The sequence below is a fragment of the Aptenodytes patagonicus genome, chromosome 7 (genome assembly GCF_965638725.1).
Source record: "Aptenodytes patagonicus chromosome 7, bAptPat1.pri.cur, whole genome shotgun sequence".
NCBI classification, from domain to species: Eukaryota; Metazoa; Chordata; class Aves; order Sphenisciformes; family Spheniscidae; genus Aptenodytes; species Aptenodytes patagonicus.
Genome location: NC_134955.1, coordinates 3,355,139 through 3,373,974, shown reverse-complemented (window position 1 = coordinate 3,373,974; position 18,836 = coordinate 3,355,139). Strand labels below are relative to the sequence as shown.

The 18,836-nt window shown below is 37.0% G+C and overlaps 1 protein-coding gene across 9 annotated transcripts in view; it reads left to right on the top strand.

Moving 5' to 3' along the window:
• PPFIA1 (PPFI scaffold protein A1) overlaps window positions 1-18,836 on the top strand; it is a 61,098-nt gene that overhangs the window by 36,430 nt on the left and 5,832 nt on the right. For 2 of the 9 annotated variants that reach the window (XM_076343784.1, XM_076343781.1), the window contains exons 17-28: window positions 987-1,016; window positions 1,823-1,974; window positions 2,761-2,933; window positions 3,709-3,802; window positions 10,385-10,466; window positions 10,589-10,789; window positions 11,631-11,693; window positions 12,213-12,239; window positions 14,024-14,199; window positions 14,292-14,389; window positions 16,465-16,640; window positions 17,221-17,289. In XM_076343784.1, the coding sequence (XP_076199899.1) occupies window positions 987-1,016; window positions 1,823-1,974; window positions 2,761-2,933; window positions 3,709-3,802; window positions 10,385-10,466; window positions 10,589-10,789; window positions 11,631-11,693; window positions 12,213-12,239; window positions 14,024-14,199; window positions 14,292-14,389; window positions 16,465-16,640; window positions 17,221-17,289 (1,341 nt within the window). The remainder of the gene's footprint in view (window positions 1-986; window positions 1,017-1,822; window positions 1,975-2,760; window positions 2,934-3,708; window positions 3,803-10,384; window positions 10,467-10,588; window positions 10,790-11,630; window positions 11,694-12,212; window positions 12,240-14,023; window positions 14,200-14,291; window positions 14,390-16,464; window positions 16,641-17,220; window positions 17,290-18,836) is intronic. The other 7 variants (XM_076343789.1, XM_076343788.1, XM_076343782.1 and 4 more) reach the window with 6 other exon arrangements.

Genomic DNA, 18,836 nt, shown 5'->3' with positions numbered 1-18,836 from the left:
CAAAATTTTGCACATTAATGCTGCATAGTTTGCATGTATTTGAAATAAAAAATTATTAAAAGTTGTCATTTGTGGGAGGGAAAGAACACACAACTCCCCCGCCAAACTTTGAAGGGGACTGACTTTATTTTGGTTACAGTCTCTTGAAATAATTTGTGTCCAAATACAGTGATAATTATTAAGCAAGTTACCTCAATTAAACTTTTGTCAGCATCAGTCCGAATAACTTGATAACTTGTTCATGTAACTCAGGGTTGCTGCCTTGCTCTGTGCACTGGCAGAGATGGGAAGTACCTAGGAATTGAGATACAGTGACTTCTGGAGTGGATGGAGGATAAAATAAAACTGGTGGTAGTCTCTTGCTCAAACATTCCAGCACTTTAAACTTAGTGGAAAGAACAGAATACTGTTACTGTATAGAAATCAGCTATTGTTGGCACTCTGTCTTTCACAGTGTTAAAGTATGGCTGCTTTTTATGCTATGTAGGAAGCAACTGCGGAAATTGCTAAGTTGTGAGAAGGGACTAGCACAGACAACATATTAAATAGCCTGCTGTGGCTACCATGTAGGTTATATAGTTCAAGGCAAGTCCTTGACATATGACTGGAAATCCTTTCACTTTTTAAAAGCAACACCTTACGCCCCCATGTGCTTTACGGTTTTTCTTGCTGAAGGTAATGCACGTTTTGTGTGCTAATTTGCCTGTGGTACCGATACATTGAAATATCTACGGTACTTTTGTAGATAACCAACTATAAGTCTTGATTTTTTTTTTTTCCTTCCTTTTCCCCTCTTCAGGGATACATTTAAGTAATCTGTGATTTGAAGAGTACTTCATACTCTGTATCTTTCTCTGTGCTATTGCTGTAATTGTTATTTATAGTCTCCCTAATATGTTTTGTGTGTACTAGTTGTTTCAGTCTGTGCTACAGTTTACAGTAAATATGGCTTTTCTAAATTTCTTTTCTTTGCATGCATCTGTCAGCCTAGTGATTTAAGGAAACACCGTAGAAAGGTAAAACTCTTTATTTACTGGTGTGCCCCTTCATCTCCTTCCCTGTCCCCAAACTCATTAATGGATAACAGAAACATAAAAGAAAGCATTTGCAGGCTAACCCTATAATAAAGCAAGATTATATGCTCTTTGATGTTAAACATAAAATGGTTTATCTTCTTAACATAAGTATGGGTTTGTTTTGTTTTGTGGGTTTTTTGTTTGGCTTTTTTTGCTGGTGTGGGGGACTGTTGTGTTGCTTTCTGTTTGTAACCACTATTTTGCAGCCTTCATGAAACAATATTTAATTTTAAAGATCTGTTAGTGCACACACAAATAAGTCTTAATTTCTGTTATTTGAACTTTGAGATAAGCCATAGTGACAGGTATGTAGAAACTGACTTCATAGAATTGGTAATCTTGCTAATGATTGTCTAAACACATAACAGTGAGAATCAAGATGCGTTCTTTTCACAGGACTTTGGTTTTCTGTCTTTGCACTTGCTTAAACTGAAGTTGGGTATATTCGTTTTATGGTGCTGAAGACATTACTTTAGTTCTTAACTCTATGAATGAAAAAAAGATGAGTGCTACTTGCTCATTTAACTAGCTAAGACTGACATTTAGTAGTTTGTCACTGAAGGTAACAGAAAATCCAGAAAGAAGTCAAACAAAAAATAGGCAACTGCAGAATGGTAAGGGCAAGAGTACTCCTTTAACACTGAAATAATTGATTTTTCCTTTCAATATGTTGTGTAGCGTTGATATTGCATTTGTGTTTTGGCATTTCCAACTAACCCCTCAAGTTTTCATTCATTTTCCGTTAGTCTCCAGCTTCTAGAGAAGAGGTACGAGATGATAAAACCACAATAAAATGTGAGACATCACCACCTTCTTCACCTCGATCTTTGCGTTTGGACAGAGTCCAAAAAGGAGCTTTGCATACAGTGAGCCATGAAGATATCAGGGACATAAGAAAGTAAGTAGCTGTGAATAAGTCAGACCTACCAGTAACTCAGTGTTTCAGATCATCAGAATAAAATCCTAAAACTGCAAAGCTGTTCAGCCTGTAGGATTTTAGTTTAGATATTGAAGCGTTTCTCGAAAGTAAAGAGAATGAACACATAAATGGATGACTATGTTACATAAACAACAAGAATACAGATTTTGTTAATGATCAGAAATGGCTTTATGTGAAGAATTCTTCTGGTACTCAAGGTCTGCATTAAGTTTGCTTCATGTTTAGGAAATGAAAGATGTACAATTCCAGTCGTCTTTCACAGGTAGGAATTTAGCTATAAATTTAGAAATAAGTTGCAGAATTGCCATCATTTTGATTGACAGACTTTCTTTACAAAGTGCCTAAGTATCTGAGATGGATTCCACTCAAGTATTTCAAACTTCCATTGTCTGCCTCAATTTGTCAGGAACTTGGGTTGTCAACTTTGGCCTCTCTGAATTGCACTTTAAACACTTTTATTTCTTAAAAAAGTAAGAATTGACTTGTAGTTCCATGCTGTAGTATATAAATATTATAACCCTTCCTTTCCTGCATGATTTAGTTGTTTCCACTGTTTTTTCTGTTTAATGACATGTATTTTAGTAGATAGGTTTCTTTTCATGACTCATTAAAAGGTGAAATTAGATGTCATTAGTGTTACTGAGCTTTCGTTAACCTGCACAGAAACCTGAACTTGTCTCTCACTATGTTATGCCAGTGAATTTGGTGTACATGTGCTCCTTTATGACTCCTTGTTTTGTAAAGCTCAACAGGCTCGCAAGATGGGCAAACAAGTAATCCTAGTAGCAGCAATAGTAGCCAAGATTCCCTTCATAAAGCCCCCAAAAAGAAGGGGATCAAATCCTCTATTGGCCGCTTGTTTGGCAAGAAAGAAAAGGGACGACCTGGACAAACAGGCAAGGAAACATTAGGACAAGGTTGGTTTGCTTTTTTTCTTTTTGCGCACGGTAAGAGGGAGAGTGAAAGACTGAATTTTATGATGTCTGTATCAGTATGTGCGTATTTATGACTGATTATTTTGGTGCTGATGTACAGCATTTTTTGGAACTAGTGACACTGAATCTTCTGCTAGGTCCTTTTATGAGTGTAAGATGCAAGGTCAGTGAGTCAGGTATTGCTGTCATTTTAGTCTCATGTACCAGGTTATTGAAACTTATTGAACTGTTATGGCTTGTTTTGTGAAGCAAAAATTTCAACTGTGTATCGGAAGTGAAAGAGGCTTTTGTTGGTATTGACACCAACAGTCATGTCTTCACTTTGGACGCAAAGGAACTCCCTTGAAACGAACCCAGCTGGCTTAGTAAATGCTATGGTTACCTTTCTCTCTTGCGTAATTCTTTGCGTAAAGCGGGGCCCTTGATGTTGACACCAACCATAAGTGATATGGGAACACTGAGAATTCATCTTACAGGTGGTTGTAACGTGTGTGTGACTCCAGCTGGTTTTAGGCAGCACCTATTTGAGTCCATGCAAGTCTGATTTTCCTGTCTTTAAATACCATTTTGATGGGTATTAATTCAACTAGAAAATAGAGTGATAGATGGGCTTGGAGGTTTGGCTTTGTACATTTCTGATCAGTAATATTACAAAGGATTAAATACTTTTGTTCAGGAAAGCAGTAGTGATTTTGAGTTATAACTGGCCAAAATTGAGAAGATAACAAGACTGGTTTTTGGTTTATTTTTTTTGTAGTTGGCATGGCAGAAGCAGATAGTTCCTCTCAGGATGCATTAGGTCTCAGCAAGCTTGGAGGTCAGGCAGAAAAAAACAGGAAAATGCAGAAAAAGTAAGTTACTGAATATTTTTAATCCTCTGTTGTCAAGATATTGCTTTGTTTAAAAATGTTTTGTTTTCTTTTTTTTTGTTTGTTTTCAGGTATTTTTGCCTAGTATGGTGCTATGGCTAATAAGCCTCTGTAGAATTTTTTTTTTTTACTATTTTTTTTCCAGAACATTTATAGTAGCATAGGTCGTGGTAAGTTTGAAACAAATTTCAGTGCTGAAAGCTTATTGTTGAAATGCTCTAATAAACAAACTTGGAGATAAAAATGGACTCTTAGCAAACCTTCCCCCAGATTTGTTTATTAAATACCTGCTTTGGGTTTAATTAATTTGGAAGATTTCCCAGAATTGTCTTTGGCTATTACTTGCTCCAGAGTGTGAAAGAGTTGACAGTGAAAGCATGAGATGTTCTGTACAGACATCCTTCTGTATGCATTTGCTGGTTCCTTTCTCGCAGGTGACTCTGAAAGTCTTTCCTTTTGTGTTGCTAACCGCTGCTGCGTTCACTAATATTTTTACTTCTGTTTGAGGTTGTCTTGACATTTTCTCTCATATATTTTAACAGGCAAAATCTTTTTTCCTTGCACCATATAACCCTGATTTTCTGTTTTTTAATAATTTGTGACTATTGCCTTTTTTTTATGGCATAGATATGCGGTTACCTTTTGCTAGTCGTGAGAATTTTTTCAGTATGTGTCCAAGAAAATCTTTAGTTTAATGTTCACCTTTTGACTATCTATTGAACACTTTGCTGTTCCCAGGCTTAGAAGAGATGAAGCAAAGACTATAATTATAATCATAGGTGAAAAATAGATATTGCTACTAGTAGAGATCTTGACTTGATTCTTATATGGTAATACAGGAAACACTCAAATTTATTTAAGTAGGTTCAGGCATTCTTTGCATTTTTCCGCCCAAAACTGAGCTATATACCTTGAACTTTTGTTGCTTCTGTTCTGTTCAGCTGTCTTTACTCTGTGTCAAAAAAGCTGACCAAGATCAGACCTGTCTTGGTTTTTTACTTCTGAGGACAGAATAGTGAATGTTGAAAAGAAAGTGTGCTAATTTTCTCTTTGCAAGAGCGATTTCTTGCAGTACTTAAGTTCTATTAACAAATAAGAATAATGCCTGGTGACTGCTAATGAAAACCAGCAGTGTGTTGGTTTGAAAAGTCAGGATGGAATGTGGTTTTGTTTGTATAACAGAAGGCTCAGCTGTTTTTCTTCAGACTGTTACACTGAAGGCAATCGTACATTATTATGATCTGGTATTTTCCCTTTTCTAGAGAGCTTTAAAGTCATACCACATTTTGGTTGAATAAATAGTTTTAGTCTGGTCATATCTAAATAGCGGTAGGTCTGTTCTTTGAACAGTATAGATCTTTCTCAATACCAGCAACAAATTTCATTCTAGAGTAAAACGATCTGTGCTGTCTTGCTTTAATAAATGCAAAAAAGGCAGTTGCAGATAAATCATGCCTTTTCTTTGTAAACATTCTGCCTTTCAAAAATTTACTGGTATTACTTAAAGTATACCTCATGGCTGCATGTTGTTGGTTGCTTAAAAGGCAAGTGTCTATATTAGACAAATGAAAACTTTTAGTTTGAAGTTGCCTTGCCTAGCTATTAAATATGGGTACGTGCTTATTCACAGGAAGGTATCTATGATTCAGATATTTCGGTGAAAGTGGGTATGAAACAAGACTGTGTTGATGAAGATACGTATCATAATGTTTAGTTTTATTACTCTTACTGCTGAGAGCAGCAGCAGGGCCCTTTGAACTTCCATGAGAAGCAAATCTACCATTTTAAAAATCCCAGCAATATACTTTAATCCAGCTGTTTCAGAATCCTGACGGGTATTCCGAATGTAGGAATCAATATTATCACGAAGTGTCAAAGATCCCTTGCTGCCTTCTTGAGACGTTTATTATTAAAAAGAAAAAGTGGTAAAGCTGCTCTGAATTGTTTTTTTACTTTGATATTGGAGGAGGGTGGGGTTAAAACAAATTCTCGAGGCTGGCTCTTCACTTATAAAATCCTGCATTCAGCAAAAAGAATTCCACTTACCTGAATGCTTGGAACAATGACAGCTAGTTCTATTTATAGTTGCTCTAATCCCTATTTGCTTGCTTATCTTTCTGATTTCTGCATGCATGCACACGAACAGGCTGAGGGCAGTATTCAGTGTCTTTACTAACAAAAACCTATTTATAGTTACGGAATTAAATTACGGTATACGTTATTTGTCTGGTTTTGTATGCCTTTGAGTTCAGTTTAATCCTAGTTTTATATTTTTCCTTCATTGTTTTATTTTCCTTTTGTTTACCATTTGATGTGGTAGTGCAAGATCAGGGTAAGTTTATATTTATTTTATTAGGATTGTTGTGAAATTATGATAAATCTCATTTGGATTTTTTAGCAATATATTAAAAGCCCTAACTTTTTTCAAAAAAAGTCTAATTATGAGAGGAGATACTAGATTCAAAAGAATTTATTGTGAAAATGTGTTGCTGAAATAAATCCAGTGCCATCTAGTTCAGTGTGAATGCTAGTTCAATGTCTTGTCTTAATTTGCATGGCGTGAATTTTTATAATGGAAATATTAAACTCTACTTAGATGGAATTAGTTTTGTAATTTGGGTTTTGAAAGTTTTTTAGCAATAGTAGACATTTGTGGCAATTCATTTCCAAGATAGACATATTTCTGTAAACTGTCACTCTTTTTACTAAATTCAAGTTTTTTAGTGTTTTGTTCATTCTGTTCATCTTCTCTGTGAGCTGTACTATTGGCAGTGTTTGCCACAACTGTATTTGTGTTTTTCTGTGTACAACACAACAAACTTAATACTGTGTTATCAAAAAGGAAGACAACCCTAAATTTAAGATAACTCTCCTTAAAAAAAGTTACACACAAAAAGTTTATTACGTACCTGAAATCAGTATATAATAAGGATATTAACTTTCCACTGATGCTCTGCCTGAAGTTAGTCTATTTTCATCTCATGTTTTGCTACTGTTGCCTTCCAGTTTTTGCATCTTGCAACTCTGTCATTTCCATCCGTATCACTGTCTTCACCACCTCCCCTCCAGTGTTTCCTCTAATCTCAACTTCTTCCAAATCAGTTCTCTTCAGTTCCATCCAAGAAATCTGGACTACAGCATTCCCCTTTGGCTGCAAGCTCTGGATTTATCCGTTCCCGTGCTGTCTTAAGCCAATGCCAAAGTGGTGTTGTGCACCGGGCTGCTTTATTTTCCTTGTGGGGTTAGAGTATGCTTGCCTGCCAAGTGCCATTTTAAATACAAATACTTCAGATGGTCTTTAAAGGGCCTTGTGTGTTCACTGCTACATCGGGCACCTGCAGTTTTGACATCATTTCTCATCCCATATGACCACAGTTTCTTTGTTCTCCACAGCTGGTGTTAGATGCCCTTTTGAATGTGTCTAACAACAAGTGTTCCCCTCTTGCAGCAGCACATTTGGTCTCGCGTTCCCAGTGACGTTCAGCCAACTTTTTATTAAGTCTGTAGACATCTATCCCTTGGTTTTGTCACCTAAGAGCTATTCCAGTAGCCAGCTACTCCTTTGACATTCTTTTGTCCTTCACAGTGCCAGCTTTATACCATCTGTTAGCACTGCCAACACTACTGCAATATTATTTTTTTTCCCCTCACAAAGATATGAAGCTGGATTTTGCACCCACTTCTTAAATGGTAGAATTGGATGGCTGTGAAACTGAACTGGCATGTCAGCTGTGATCTTTACATAATCTGATCATGTATTGCTGGAATGCAGTGAGTTTCTTCGTGAAGTTGGAAGGGAATTGTTGGAAAAGTGAAGTTCTCTGCTATAGGAAAAAACCATTGATGCGTCATTTGCAGATAAAACAGCAGCTGCCTTTGAATTCTTCCCATGAGATGTTTTGTGCCTGTGCTATGTCTTGAGCTTTCAGTTTAAAGATTTCCCGTGCAAGCAAGGTTCTATCTCTTCTTGCATGTGAACAAATTCCACAAATAATTTTCTACTTCATGGATGTGTTCCTCTTTGGATCCATTGAATGATTTCTGCATAAAGTTATCTCAAACATGTTTGCTTTGTTTGTTTCTGTTTCTACATGTTTGCCTCCATCACATAACACTTCCTTCCAGCCACACAATTGCTTTCTGCATACAATAGAATCATAGAATAGTTTGGGCTGGAAGGGACCTCTAAAGGTCATCTAGTCCAACCCCCCTGCCGTGGGCAGGGACATCTTCAACTAGAGCAGGTTGCTCAGAGCCCCGTCCAGCCTGACCTTGAATGTTTCCAGGGATGGGGCATCCACCACCTCTTGGGGCAACCCGTGCCAGTTTAAACTCACCACCGTGAGTTTTAAAGTTTGCATTATAACCTCTCCTTACGCTGTTGATACATTCCCTGTACTGTTCATCTCCAAATGATTTGGTGTTTCATGGTTAACTTGAAGTACGCAGGGAGACTTATAAAACTAGCAGAAATTACACTGCCGTTCTTTGAATTACATACAATACCCCAGGCAGCTTTATAAGCTGGGGGGGAGGCAGTGATTACATGCTCTCGTGGGGTCATCATAGTCAAACCTGAGGCTACTTTGGGCATGTCTGTGCTCTTTCATCACTAGTGGGCCTCCCTCTCTGCACGGTTGTGTTACCACAACCACCAAAAAGGAAGACAAGGACACCAGTCTTGAAGTTAAAGTACTTGGAAAAAACATTGTATTCCTTTCTGGCAAATACAGTATTAAGCATTTTATTCTGTTCTTACCAAGCAGTATTTTATAATATCTTATTAATTTATTTTTCTCATTTTTTTAATCTTTAAACAACGAAGTGAAGCAAAACTGAATGTATTCAGGGCTAGTGATTTGTGGGATTAACGTAACGTGTTCCGCAGTAGCAGGAAAATAGCTGATCCTTTATTCCTAATTTAGAAATACATGTATCTTTTTGAAGTGTACAAATATGTATTAACTTTTACAGTCGTCTTTGTTAGTGAAATCTAGCTATTGAGCTGCTAACTGCTGAACACTATTTCCGCCTTAATTGTTGGGTCTTAAAATGGGTACATTAGAATGGTTATTTGTAACCAGTTATCTGGTAGCTCCTTCCTTCCTCCCCTTTTTTTATTCCTAGGCAGCACACTTAATTAGGAGAAAGTATTGGGAGGTTCTTCTAGAGTAATAGTAATTTATTGACATGCAGGTGGAGAAGTACTATCTATTGATAAAACAGTTGCTAGTATATTTATTACTTCATTGATTATTTTTTATATTTAGCTATCTACCAACATAATGTGAGGATCCTAGGTATGCTGGCATGTCTAAAAGAGCTGAATACTGCATATCCATTTTGTACTACTAGCAAAGAAAGCTACTAGTCTGTCAGTAAACCCTTTTCAAGATGTCTTGTGTGGTAGTTTTTTAATATCTGTAGGTTTTAAATATTTTATCATCGTAGATGTATTTAGCAATACAGTTCTGAAGGCGAGGAGATTTTGTTTGTTTTAAATTATGAGAAAATTACAAATACATAATGTAGGATCCTGAATCTGTAGTATTGCTGCTTATCTTCTTAATTCTACACTTGCAGGCGTGAATAAAAAGCATAAAACAGTAAGAACTGTCCAATTAGGTGAAGTTGTTTTTTCTAAACTTCTGAGGAGAGTGTGTGGAGACTTAACCATATATAACTAGCTTTCAAAGGCAGCTTAAATATGCTTTTTTCAGACCTTACCCATTTTTTCAGACAGAAGTATCCAAGCAACATTGCATGCTAATACCGGCAACGCTAGTTTTTGTCTCTTGGTTTATCAAACATTTTTGGCAGCTATTTATAGGGATCTTGTGAGCTTCCATTGTTTCTGTAAGCTGAATTGTCAATGTTAAACTTCAGTCTCTTCTGTTCCAGAATAACAAAGGAAATGGTGTCATCATAGGAGATGAAAGCTGAGTTTCAGTACACAGCCTTTCAGAATATAATTGCCAAAGCATGGCGTTCTGAATATAATGGTTGTCTGAAGCTGTGCCTGAAATTCTGACAGCCTTGCTGTTGCAGACTGAAATTTGCCAATTAAATGGTTACTGTCCCAGTTTCTAGCCTCGACAGCCTGATGGACAGTACTGTTTCGATGGCATGGGTATCTGATGTACTCATACATTTCCACAGGTTTCAAATCTGCATGTTGAGGAGAAGTGACTATTTTGGTTCAGTCTAATTTGCTGAACAGAAAATTGCAGCAATTGAGAATCTGACTGACAAATAAGTCTGACATCTCCACTTTGTGTTGGCAGTGTCGGTTAGAGTGGCAGTAGCAGTTTCAGACACAAATTTCCGAAAGGCAAGGTCCAGCATCTCTGCCACTCTGAAATTTCCTATCCAGTTCAGCTTATGTCACTACGTAGTCCTTGTACGTGTGCTGTGGCTGCCTTAGTGGGTATATCTCATAAGGCTGAGAAAGGAAGAAAGCTAACTATTGGAAAGAAGATGGTCAATTGAATGCAGTGTTTGAATTGTAATGTCTAGTTATAACTAGTTTCTCTCTGTTATTAATAGCTATTTCTGTAATTGTAGGCATGAGCTGCTTGAGGAAGCCAGAAGACAAGGTTTACCTTTTGCACAGTGGGATGGGCCTACTGTGGTTGTGTGGCTGGAGGTAAGTGGTCCCTCCAAAATAAACAATAAAAACCTTAGTGTACAGAATTCTAAAGAATTTAAGGTTTTGGAGCCAGGAATGTTTTCCAGATCCTGCTTACTTCCTTTTTTTTTGTGTTTCAGCTGTGGGTTGGGATGCCAGCCTGGTATGTGGCTGCTTGCCGAGCAAATGTGAAAAGCGGTGCTATCATGTCAGCTTTGTCTGATACAGAAATACAGCGTGAAATTGGCATTAGTAATCCTCTGCACAGACTGAAGCTGAGGCTGGCCATTCAAGAAATCATGTCACTAACAAGTCCATCTGCCCCTCCCACCTCAAGGACGGTAAGGAAAGTGATCCAGCATTAAACGTCTTTTAGAACCATTAGAATTTCCAAAAATTCTGCCGTAAACATGCAACTGAAAGGATTTGAGCTTCAAATAAGAAATTCTGGAAACATCAAATTGTAGAGAAACACATTATTTAAATACAAGATATTTCTTCCTTTCATGGAAATTAAATGAAGGCATAGCTATGTTTTCTTTCTTAAGGGAAAGAGAACTTTATGTCAGTGTAAGTATATAATCCAAAATATTTAGAGTACATGTTATTTGCCTCATCTTTTGGCCTCAGAAGAATTTATAATACAGATGAAGTATACATGTGCATTCAGAAATGTGTAACATAGTTGGAGGCTCTTTTAATCCATGTGTAAGGCCATTAACTCCAAATAATGGTTCAGCCTACATAAACTAGGAGTCCACCTGTCTCTCTATACTACAGTAAATTTAGACACTTAAAGTTAGTGTGAATTCCCTCTCATGAGTCGGTCTGCCCCGCAATCTAAAGTTATTTCTGAGATTCCTGGGATTACGTACTAGACTACAACTGCATTTTTCGGATTAGAGCCGTCTCAAGTGTTTGCCCGTTAATTACATCAGTGTAAGCTATTTATCACGTTCAATTTTGTTAATATCTTTGAAGAAAAGTGATCCATGTTAATAGGCTTTTATTCCATGCCATTACTTTCAATAGATATACCTATACTTAAGACTTTAGAAACCATTGCTTTTGCCCATGCCTGCTCCTTACATGTACCGATTGCTTATATGTTCTGCAACCTCTCCTCTTTGTTACTGCTTCCCTTTCACTGGATGGGATTGGTTCCCTGTGGGGTCATATTAGACCACGGGAAATGTCTGGGTAACACATGAAGAAATGGAAAATCTTACAGCCACCCAACAAACGGTTAGTTTACAGTGTTGCCACTTCTGTTCCTAGAGTGCTTTTCCCACTTTTTGAACATTTGAATCAAGTGCCTTTTGGTCTTTCTTTTTTCTTTTTTTTCCAAATTAATGCATTAAAATTCTGGATCATTGCTTCTTCTAATTATTAACCTTGTAACCTGCATCTTGATAGTTTTTTTTTCCAGAAGGGGGGGAAAAATCAACACTGATAAGATTGTAAACAAAACTCTAATCTATAAAACGGAGCTCTGATTTGATTAATAGACAAATTGAATTACTTGTGTGGAAATGTCTTCTCTCCAGAAAACTTAATCAGTAGATGGGTTTTGCAACCTCTTATATGAAAATGAGTGCCTTGTAATTTTTTTTTTTTTTTTTTACAATGCATGATGCTTGCTTTATCTAGATTTTTTTGGTATGCAGTAGACTTAGTCTTGCAGTGCCTCTTTAACTTTGATCTCCTTACTAAACTTAAATACTAATACCTATGTGTTCTTTTGCTTTTCTAACCACGTAACAGGAAGATGAGGAGGGAAGCTGGGCTCAGGTTGGAAACTTTATGTAATATTATAAACTATATGTAAACTGTCACAATAATTAGAGCATGAAAGAATGTTTTTCCTTTATAGCAGTTTCTTTTAGTGACTCTTGGTGTGGCTTGGGGATTGGGAGAGGGGGAAACTGCAGGCTTATCTCTGTATGATACATACTTGGAAGATACACTTTTATATTTAGGTGATTTAAATATTTTCATGTTTTCTAGAACGTCCAAGATTTGGTGGCTCATCATTGAAAATTTGTAAAATACGTTGTTACATAGTACCTCACCAAAAAAGCTATGCATAAGGATTTTTAATAATGAGGCTGTTAGGAGAAGAATATTCAGAAGTCTTTGTTATCATTAGCTTTCTGAAATATTTGTCCTCTAGCTTATGAATCACCAAAATGAAGTTACTCTTTCTTAATAAGCATTGTTGTATTCTATGTATTGAACATACTAGATAAAATGTTAAGATAATTTCATGACATAAAGTATGGAGTGTTTTGGTGGGGGTGGCTCTCTGGGAAGCCAGAAGTCCAACAAGAATTATCTGCTGTGTGCAGAAAGTCCCTGTTCAACCTGGCCACTATTACAGGTGTGCTACAAGACATACGGAGCCTAGATAGTTAAGTAGATTTCTGTGCACTAATTCTGTAATCCTCCTTGATTAATTGTTTTCCCTTAAAGTGGTGACAAATCCTAATTGTATTTTCAGGCATTGAGATAGTCGAGTATTTTATACAGGGATATAAACAAAACTCAGGATTTGTCTGTGACTTGTATCTTTGGACAGTATAGTCTCTTCTTGCTTGGCTGCCCTCCAGCTTAAACCTGTTTGTCCCATTAACTGTGTCTCAGATACTCTTGCGGATTGTCAATGAGAACAATCATAGCTTGCCTCCCTGTTACAAAAGTAACATGCTCTTTCAGTCTGCGACCTAGCGATGGCTTGAAGAAATACATTTCTACGTGGCCTTGCTCCTTTCTAGAAGATGCTTCCTCTAGAGGAGAAATAAAGCTTTTGACTTTTAATTGCACAGTAAAAACAAATTATTACTCTTGACTCTTGGGAAAAAAAGAGCTGCTGGTTTTTGTTGCTCAAGGAATGATTAGATGCATAGTTTACAAACTCTCTTCTTTTTAGAAGTTGTCTCCAAAAAATGCCTGGTGATTTGCAGGTCAAAAAATGCAGTGAGGGAAGTTGGGCTTTTTTGGTTGGTGATTTTTTGGTGGGGTTTTTGTTTGTTTGTTTTAGGATAAAGACTAGTATTTAGAATTGCTTGTTCTTCAGTAGTGGGGTTTTATAATTTTTTGCTTATTTGATTGGGATCAGTTTCTGAAAGTTAAGTGTACTCAAAATCCCTGCAGTTATTTTCTGATATCTTGTATTTATACAGCCATGTGAAAAATAAGAATCCGCCACCCCCAGTTTTCAAGAGATAGTGTTTTGAGCATCTTAACAAAATGAAATTCTATGGCTCTTGCTATCAAAACAGTATAGATTAGTCTTTTTTATTTTTATTAGTTTTTGCATATTTTTTCATACTCTTCAACATGAAATAAGTTAAGGCAGTTTTACTTGCTGATCTGAATATCTAAACTTGCTTTTCTTCATGAGGATGACTTCTTCAGAAAACATACATGTAGCATTCAGTATTTTTATTTGCTTATCTTTACAGGCTAAGAAGTAAGCATTGTTTTACTTTTTTCTTTAAAATATGTTGTCTAAAAAAGCTTTTCTCTTTTATTTCTCATTTTAATAAGCTTATTCCTTAATCTTTTAAAAACAGACGTTAGCATATGGCGATATGAACCATGAGTGGATTGGCAATGAATGGCTCCCTAGTCTGGGGCTCCCTCAATATCGCAGCTATTTCATGGAATGTCTTGTTGATGCTCGAATGCTGGATCATTTAACTAAAAAAGATCTGCGCGGGCAACTTAAAATGGTGGACAGCTTTCACAGGTAAATAGATTTAAGTTGGAGACCTAACTTACAGTAAATGTTTCCACTATCTGTAAATGTGGTTTGTTTGTTTTTTTTTCTTTTCTAAACAGAAACAGTTTTCAGTGTGGAATTATGTGCCTACGAAGACTGAATTATGATCGAAAAGAACTTGAAAGAAAAAGGGAAGAAAGCCAGGATGAAATTAAGGGTTAGTGCATAGTCTTGACCTCAGTCTGATTCTAACGTGTTTTCACTGATCTGTCTTAAAAATTTATTTAAAAAAAAAAAAAGGCATTAGAGGGAGGAATTACTTATAAGATATCAAGTGTTAAATACAGGAGGTGTGTCTGGATGCAGGCCCTGAACAGTGAATCATGAAACACATCATTAAATCATTCACTTGTGTAGAGATGTGCTACAAATGCAGGCGTTTTTGAAACTCTTACTGCTCTGAAGTTTGAAACAAAACTAAATGTTTTAGGAGGATGAGGGTTTTGAAAAACTATCTGGTTTTGTTTTGGTTTTTTTTTCCCCTGTTCTGACGTAACAACTTTGCATCTACTTGATTTTATTGTTGGTTGTGGCTGATAATTTTTATTATCCAGCACTTTATGAAAAAACATCCAGGCGACATAGGTGTTTATATCTTCCAGATACATGGTGATTATTGAACAAGTCAGGAGAAAAAGAAGAAAAAGCAGGGTTGGGAATTCACAGTATTTTCCAAGACTTCCCATAGAAAGTTTGTCTTCTGCCTAATATCAGAAGTCTTTGCTGACATCCTAGACTAAAATTTTAGGGTTACCTTGTACACAATTTGCTTAGGAGGCTCTGTGCCTGCTCTTCCCCTTTCCTTTTAAAGTGTGGATACCTTTTGGTGGTTATTCTACTAGTCGTGCCTGAGAACATTCCCAGGAATTGCAACTATCTGGCATGAAACAAGCCTGTGTTGTGGCTGGTAAGCCTTTTTTTAGCCTCCTGATGGTATGGCTGTGTCTATTGCCTATAGGGGATTGCTTCTTGGAACATACAATTCTTGAATGCCTCCTGGGAATTGTTTGGGAAGAATGCTAGTTGGCATAGGCCAGAAACATGCTGTGGATCGTTATAACTGTTCGATTGGTATAGACATTCCCGAGTAGTGTAAAAAACCCCCCTACTTGTCAGAACATAGTTTTTGTTTTGATGTTTGGGCTGAACATGTAAATGCTGCTTTGTAATGTTTTTCCATGAAAAAGTTCTAAGATGAGAGTGTATTGCTTGTTGAACTGTTAGAGTATGAAATGCCTTCCAGCAAACTTCAAATATGTTTACTTTAAATTTATGATTGTGGAAAAGTGTAGTAGTATGCATACACAAGCTGAAGGTAAGTCTGCATTACTAAATTGAACACCTTCAGAACTTAAAGGTAGATAAGTCTATAAAACTAATAAATAATGAAGCTTTAAACAATAACGAATAAAGCTTTCTGTTCAAATTCAGTAGGAAGCGCGTGAGAAACTGCTATAAGATTTTTCTTTTTAGTAGTACAATTTTTTTTCCTAAATACTTAATCTGTCTTGGGTGAGGTCCAAGCCCCTAAGTGGCTGTGTAAAATAGAAGATCCTGTCTTCCCCATCTGCACAGGATAAGGGGGAATGGCTTTAAACTAAAGGGGGGTAGATATAGACTAGATACAAGGAAGACATTTTTTACGCTGAGGGTGGTGAAACACTGGCCCAGGTTGCCCCGAGAGGTGGTGGATGCCCCATCCCTGGAAACATTCAAGGTCAGGTTGGACGGGGCTCTGAGCAACCTGATCTGGTTGAAGATGTCCCTGCCCACGGCAGGGGGGTTGGACTAGATGACCTTTAGAGGTCCCTTCCAACCCAAACTATTCTATGATTCTATGAAGGCTATGCCCAGCTGAACTTGTCTCGTAAGTGTGACTGTAGCCTCCTTCTGTAGGCAGAGAGAGGAGATTGAGCAAGGACCATTTCCTCTGGGTGCAAGGAAAACTACTGTATGGAAAGGATCCAACACCAAGTGTTGGAGTCTAAGCATGAAGTTTTGTTGCCAATTCAGAGCGTTTCATGCACACCAAAAAGGCAGGGGCAGATTGGATCGCAACCTAAATGTTAAATAACACAATCCCTTGAGGGCTACTGCTTAACAGCATTTATGATGAATTGTGTATATGTGAAAATCAATCCCGACACGAGCATACAGATCAAGAAAGGGCTGTGGGTTTTTTGTTCAGAAAAGCTGTATTGTCATAAATCAGGCAACTTTTTTTCTCCATAGATGTCCTTGTCTGGAGCAATGAAAGAATGATCCATTGGGTAGTGTCCATTGGTCTTAAAGAATACGCAAATAACCTTATAGAGAGCGGAGTTCATGGTGCACTTGTGGCCTTAGATGAATCATTTGATTACAATGCATTAGCTCTCTTATTACAAATACCCACTCAAAACACGCAGGTAAGCAAGAAGTAGTTACTTTATGGTTGATAGGATTTTTGTCCCCTTTAGGAAGGTTAAAAATGGAACTGACTGTTGTTTTCCTTAGGTAAGTGCATGTCTTTCTATTCCTAGCTCTAGAAAATTTAGAAATTGAAAGTTGTCCATTATCCTGTAAGAGAAAAACATAGAGCTGTGCTTTTCTTACTGTTTTCTAATTGTTAGTAACAATTCTGGTTGATAAATGTGCTTGAACAAAAAATATTGTTTGAATATTTTCCTCATAGCCCATCTTTACGACTTTAGTGTAAAACTCATCATTTTTGTTGTTTGCTAGTTTTTATTCTGAAATAATTACATTTGAGCCAGAAATTATGAACTTTCATATTGCAACGAAGGGAAGGGGAAGCTGTTAAGTCTTCCTTAAATATTTAATAAGCTATAACTTAAATTGTAACTTTTCAAGTACTAAGTATGTTTATTAATCTGATAAGAAGGTATTAAACAATTTGGGTTATATTAGCTTAAAAAAATTGCTATTGGTTACTAATTACTAATCTTTTGGAATTAATTTCCATTTTTTTCGTACTATAAACTTTAGGCTCGTGCTGTTCTGGAGAGGGAATTTAATAACCTTCTTGCTATGGGCACTGACAGAAGACTTGATGAAGTAAGTTACTTGAGTGTTGACCCATTTTATGGTTCTGGGAACTTTAGCAGAACTGTTAAGTGAAAGAATTTAGCCTGAACCTGTTTAAGCTATTGACAGAATAGTGACAGAAGTCTTCAAATTCTTTGTCTTCAAGAGTTTCTGAATATGGCAGTTTTTGTGTATTTAGGTAAGATAACTTTGAATATGAAAGTATTGAGATGATTTGCAAGTTTGTTTTTTGTAGCTTGCATGGTTAATGTGTAATCACAGCACTTTGGGCTGAATCTTCTATCTAAAATGTGGGAAAACTAGCGACCAGTGTTGCAGATGAACAAGCTATAATAAAGAAAGGCACTGTATAGCATGTTTCAAACCTTTGTCCTAAATGTATAGCACATTTCAAACCTTTGTCCTAACGAGCAATGTTTCAAATAATTGAGTGTTTTTCAAGAAAGCTTGTGTTGTTAATACTGGTATAGATGGTGGTATAGATGGTATGTACCACCTATATACCGGTATATAGATGGTATAGATGACCACCAGGTCATCATCATTTGCACATCAAAGTAATTTCTGTCAGGCAGTCTGTGGTCTTACGGTGTATAAACTTCATTCAAATGTAATGAGTATAAAACTCTAACAAACTAGGTGTGAGGCTTTTTTGTAGACCCTGTGAACCCATAGCAGAAAGGGGAGTGTTACATCTTTAACCTTTTAAGTTGCTCTGTGCTGTAACTTGGTGAACAGTTTCAAGCTGTTGTTACTTCCCCAAGAGAGTCCTAACTCTGTGCTACCTCTTCTTTGGTGCTAATGGGAGTTTATGTGATAGCACACGTAGGCGAAAGTGGTTCAGGTTAAGACTAAGGTGTCAAAACCCTGATGTGGTTAACTGGGTCAGGGAACTAGTCCATGATATCTCAAAACATTTGTGCTAGTATGAGGAAGAGGACAGGGGAAGGGTGAAAGTGCTGGCTTAAACTGCTTTTGGATCAGTGAGGTGAAGCATACACCGGTATGTTGAGGAAGGAGGCTGCTATGGCAGACCTTGGCTGGTTTTGTGTTTTGTGTTCATCTTTTGCCTAATGGACTTGTCGCAGCCCTTTTGTGGCACACCCTGGCAGCTCTGTTCCCACTATGCATCTCTACTAAGGTTTTAATAACATCCTCAGAAAGCAGCTTGATGGTTTTCTAAGGTATTTTTCCTTCGCGATTTCAAACTGCAAGAGAAGGAGCTTTGAGGGAATGGATGTTTGCCCTGGTCTAGTGGCACAGGGCAGTTTGTTGATCATGAAGATCTCTTCAAATAATGCAGATGCTTGTCCTCTAATTCTAAAAGGGGATAAATTTTAGGTAAAATGGCATTCAAGTGATTGAACTATTTCTAAAGGCAAAGTTGGCAAATGGAGATGCACAATGGGTATATTTGCATTGACATAATACCTTCACTGCAAAAGGCATTTTTGGAAGTGGGACTTAAACTATTGTATTTAGTAAGTGCAATATTATATTTCTGAAGTGGACTATTACTTCAAAGACGCAGATGTATTAATGGGGGGAAAATGCAC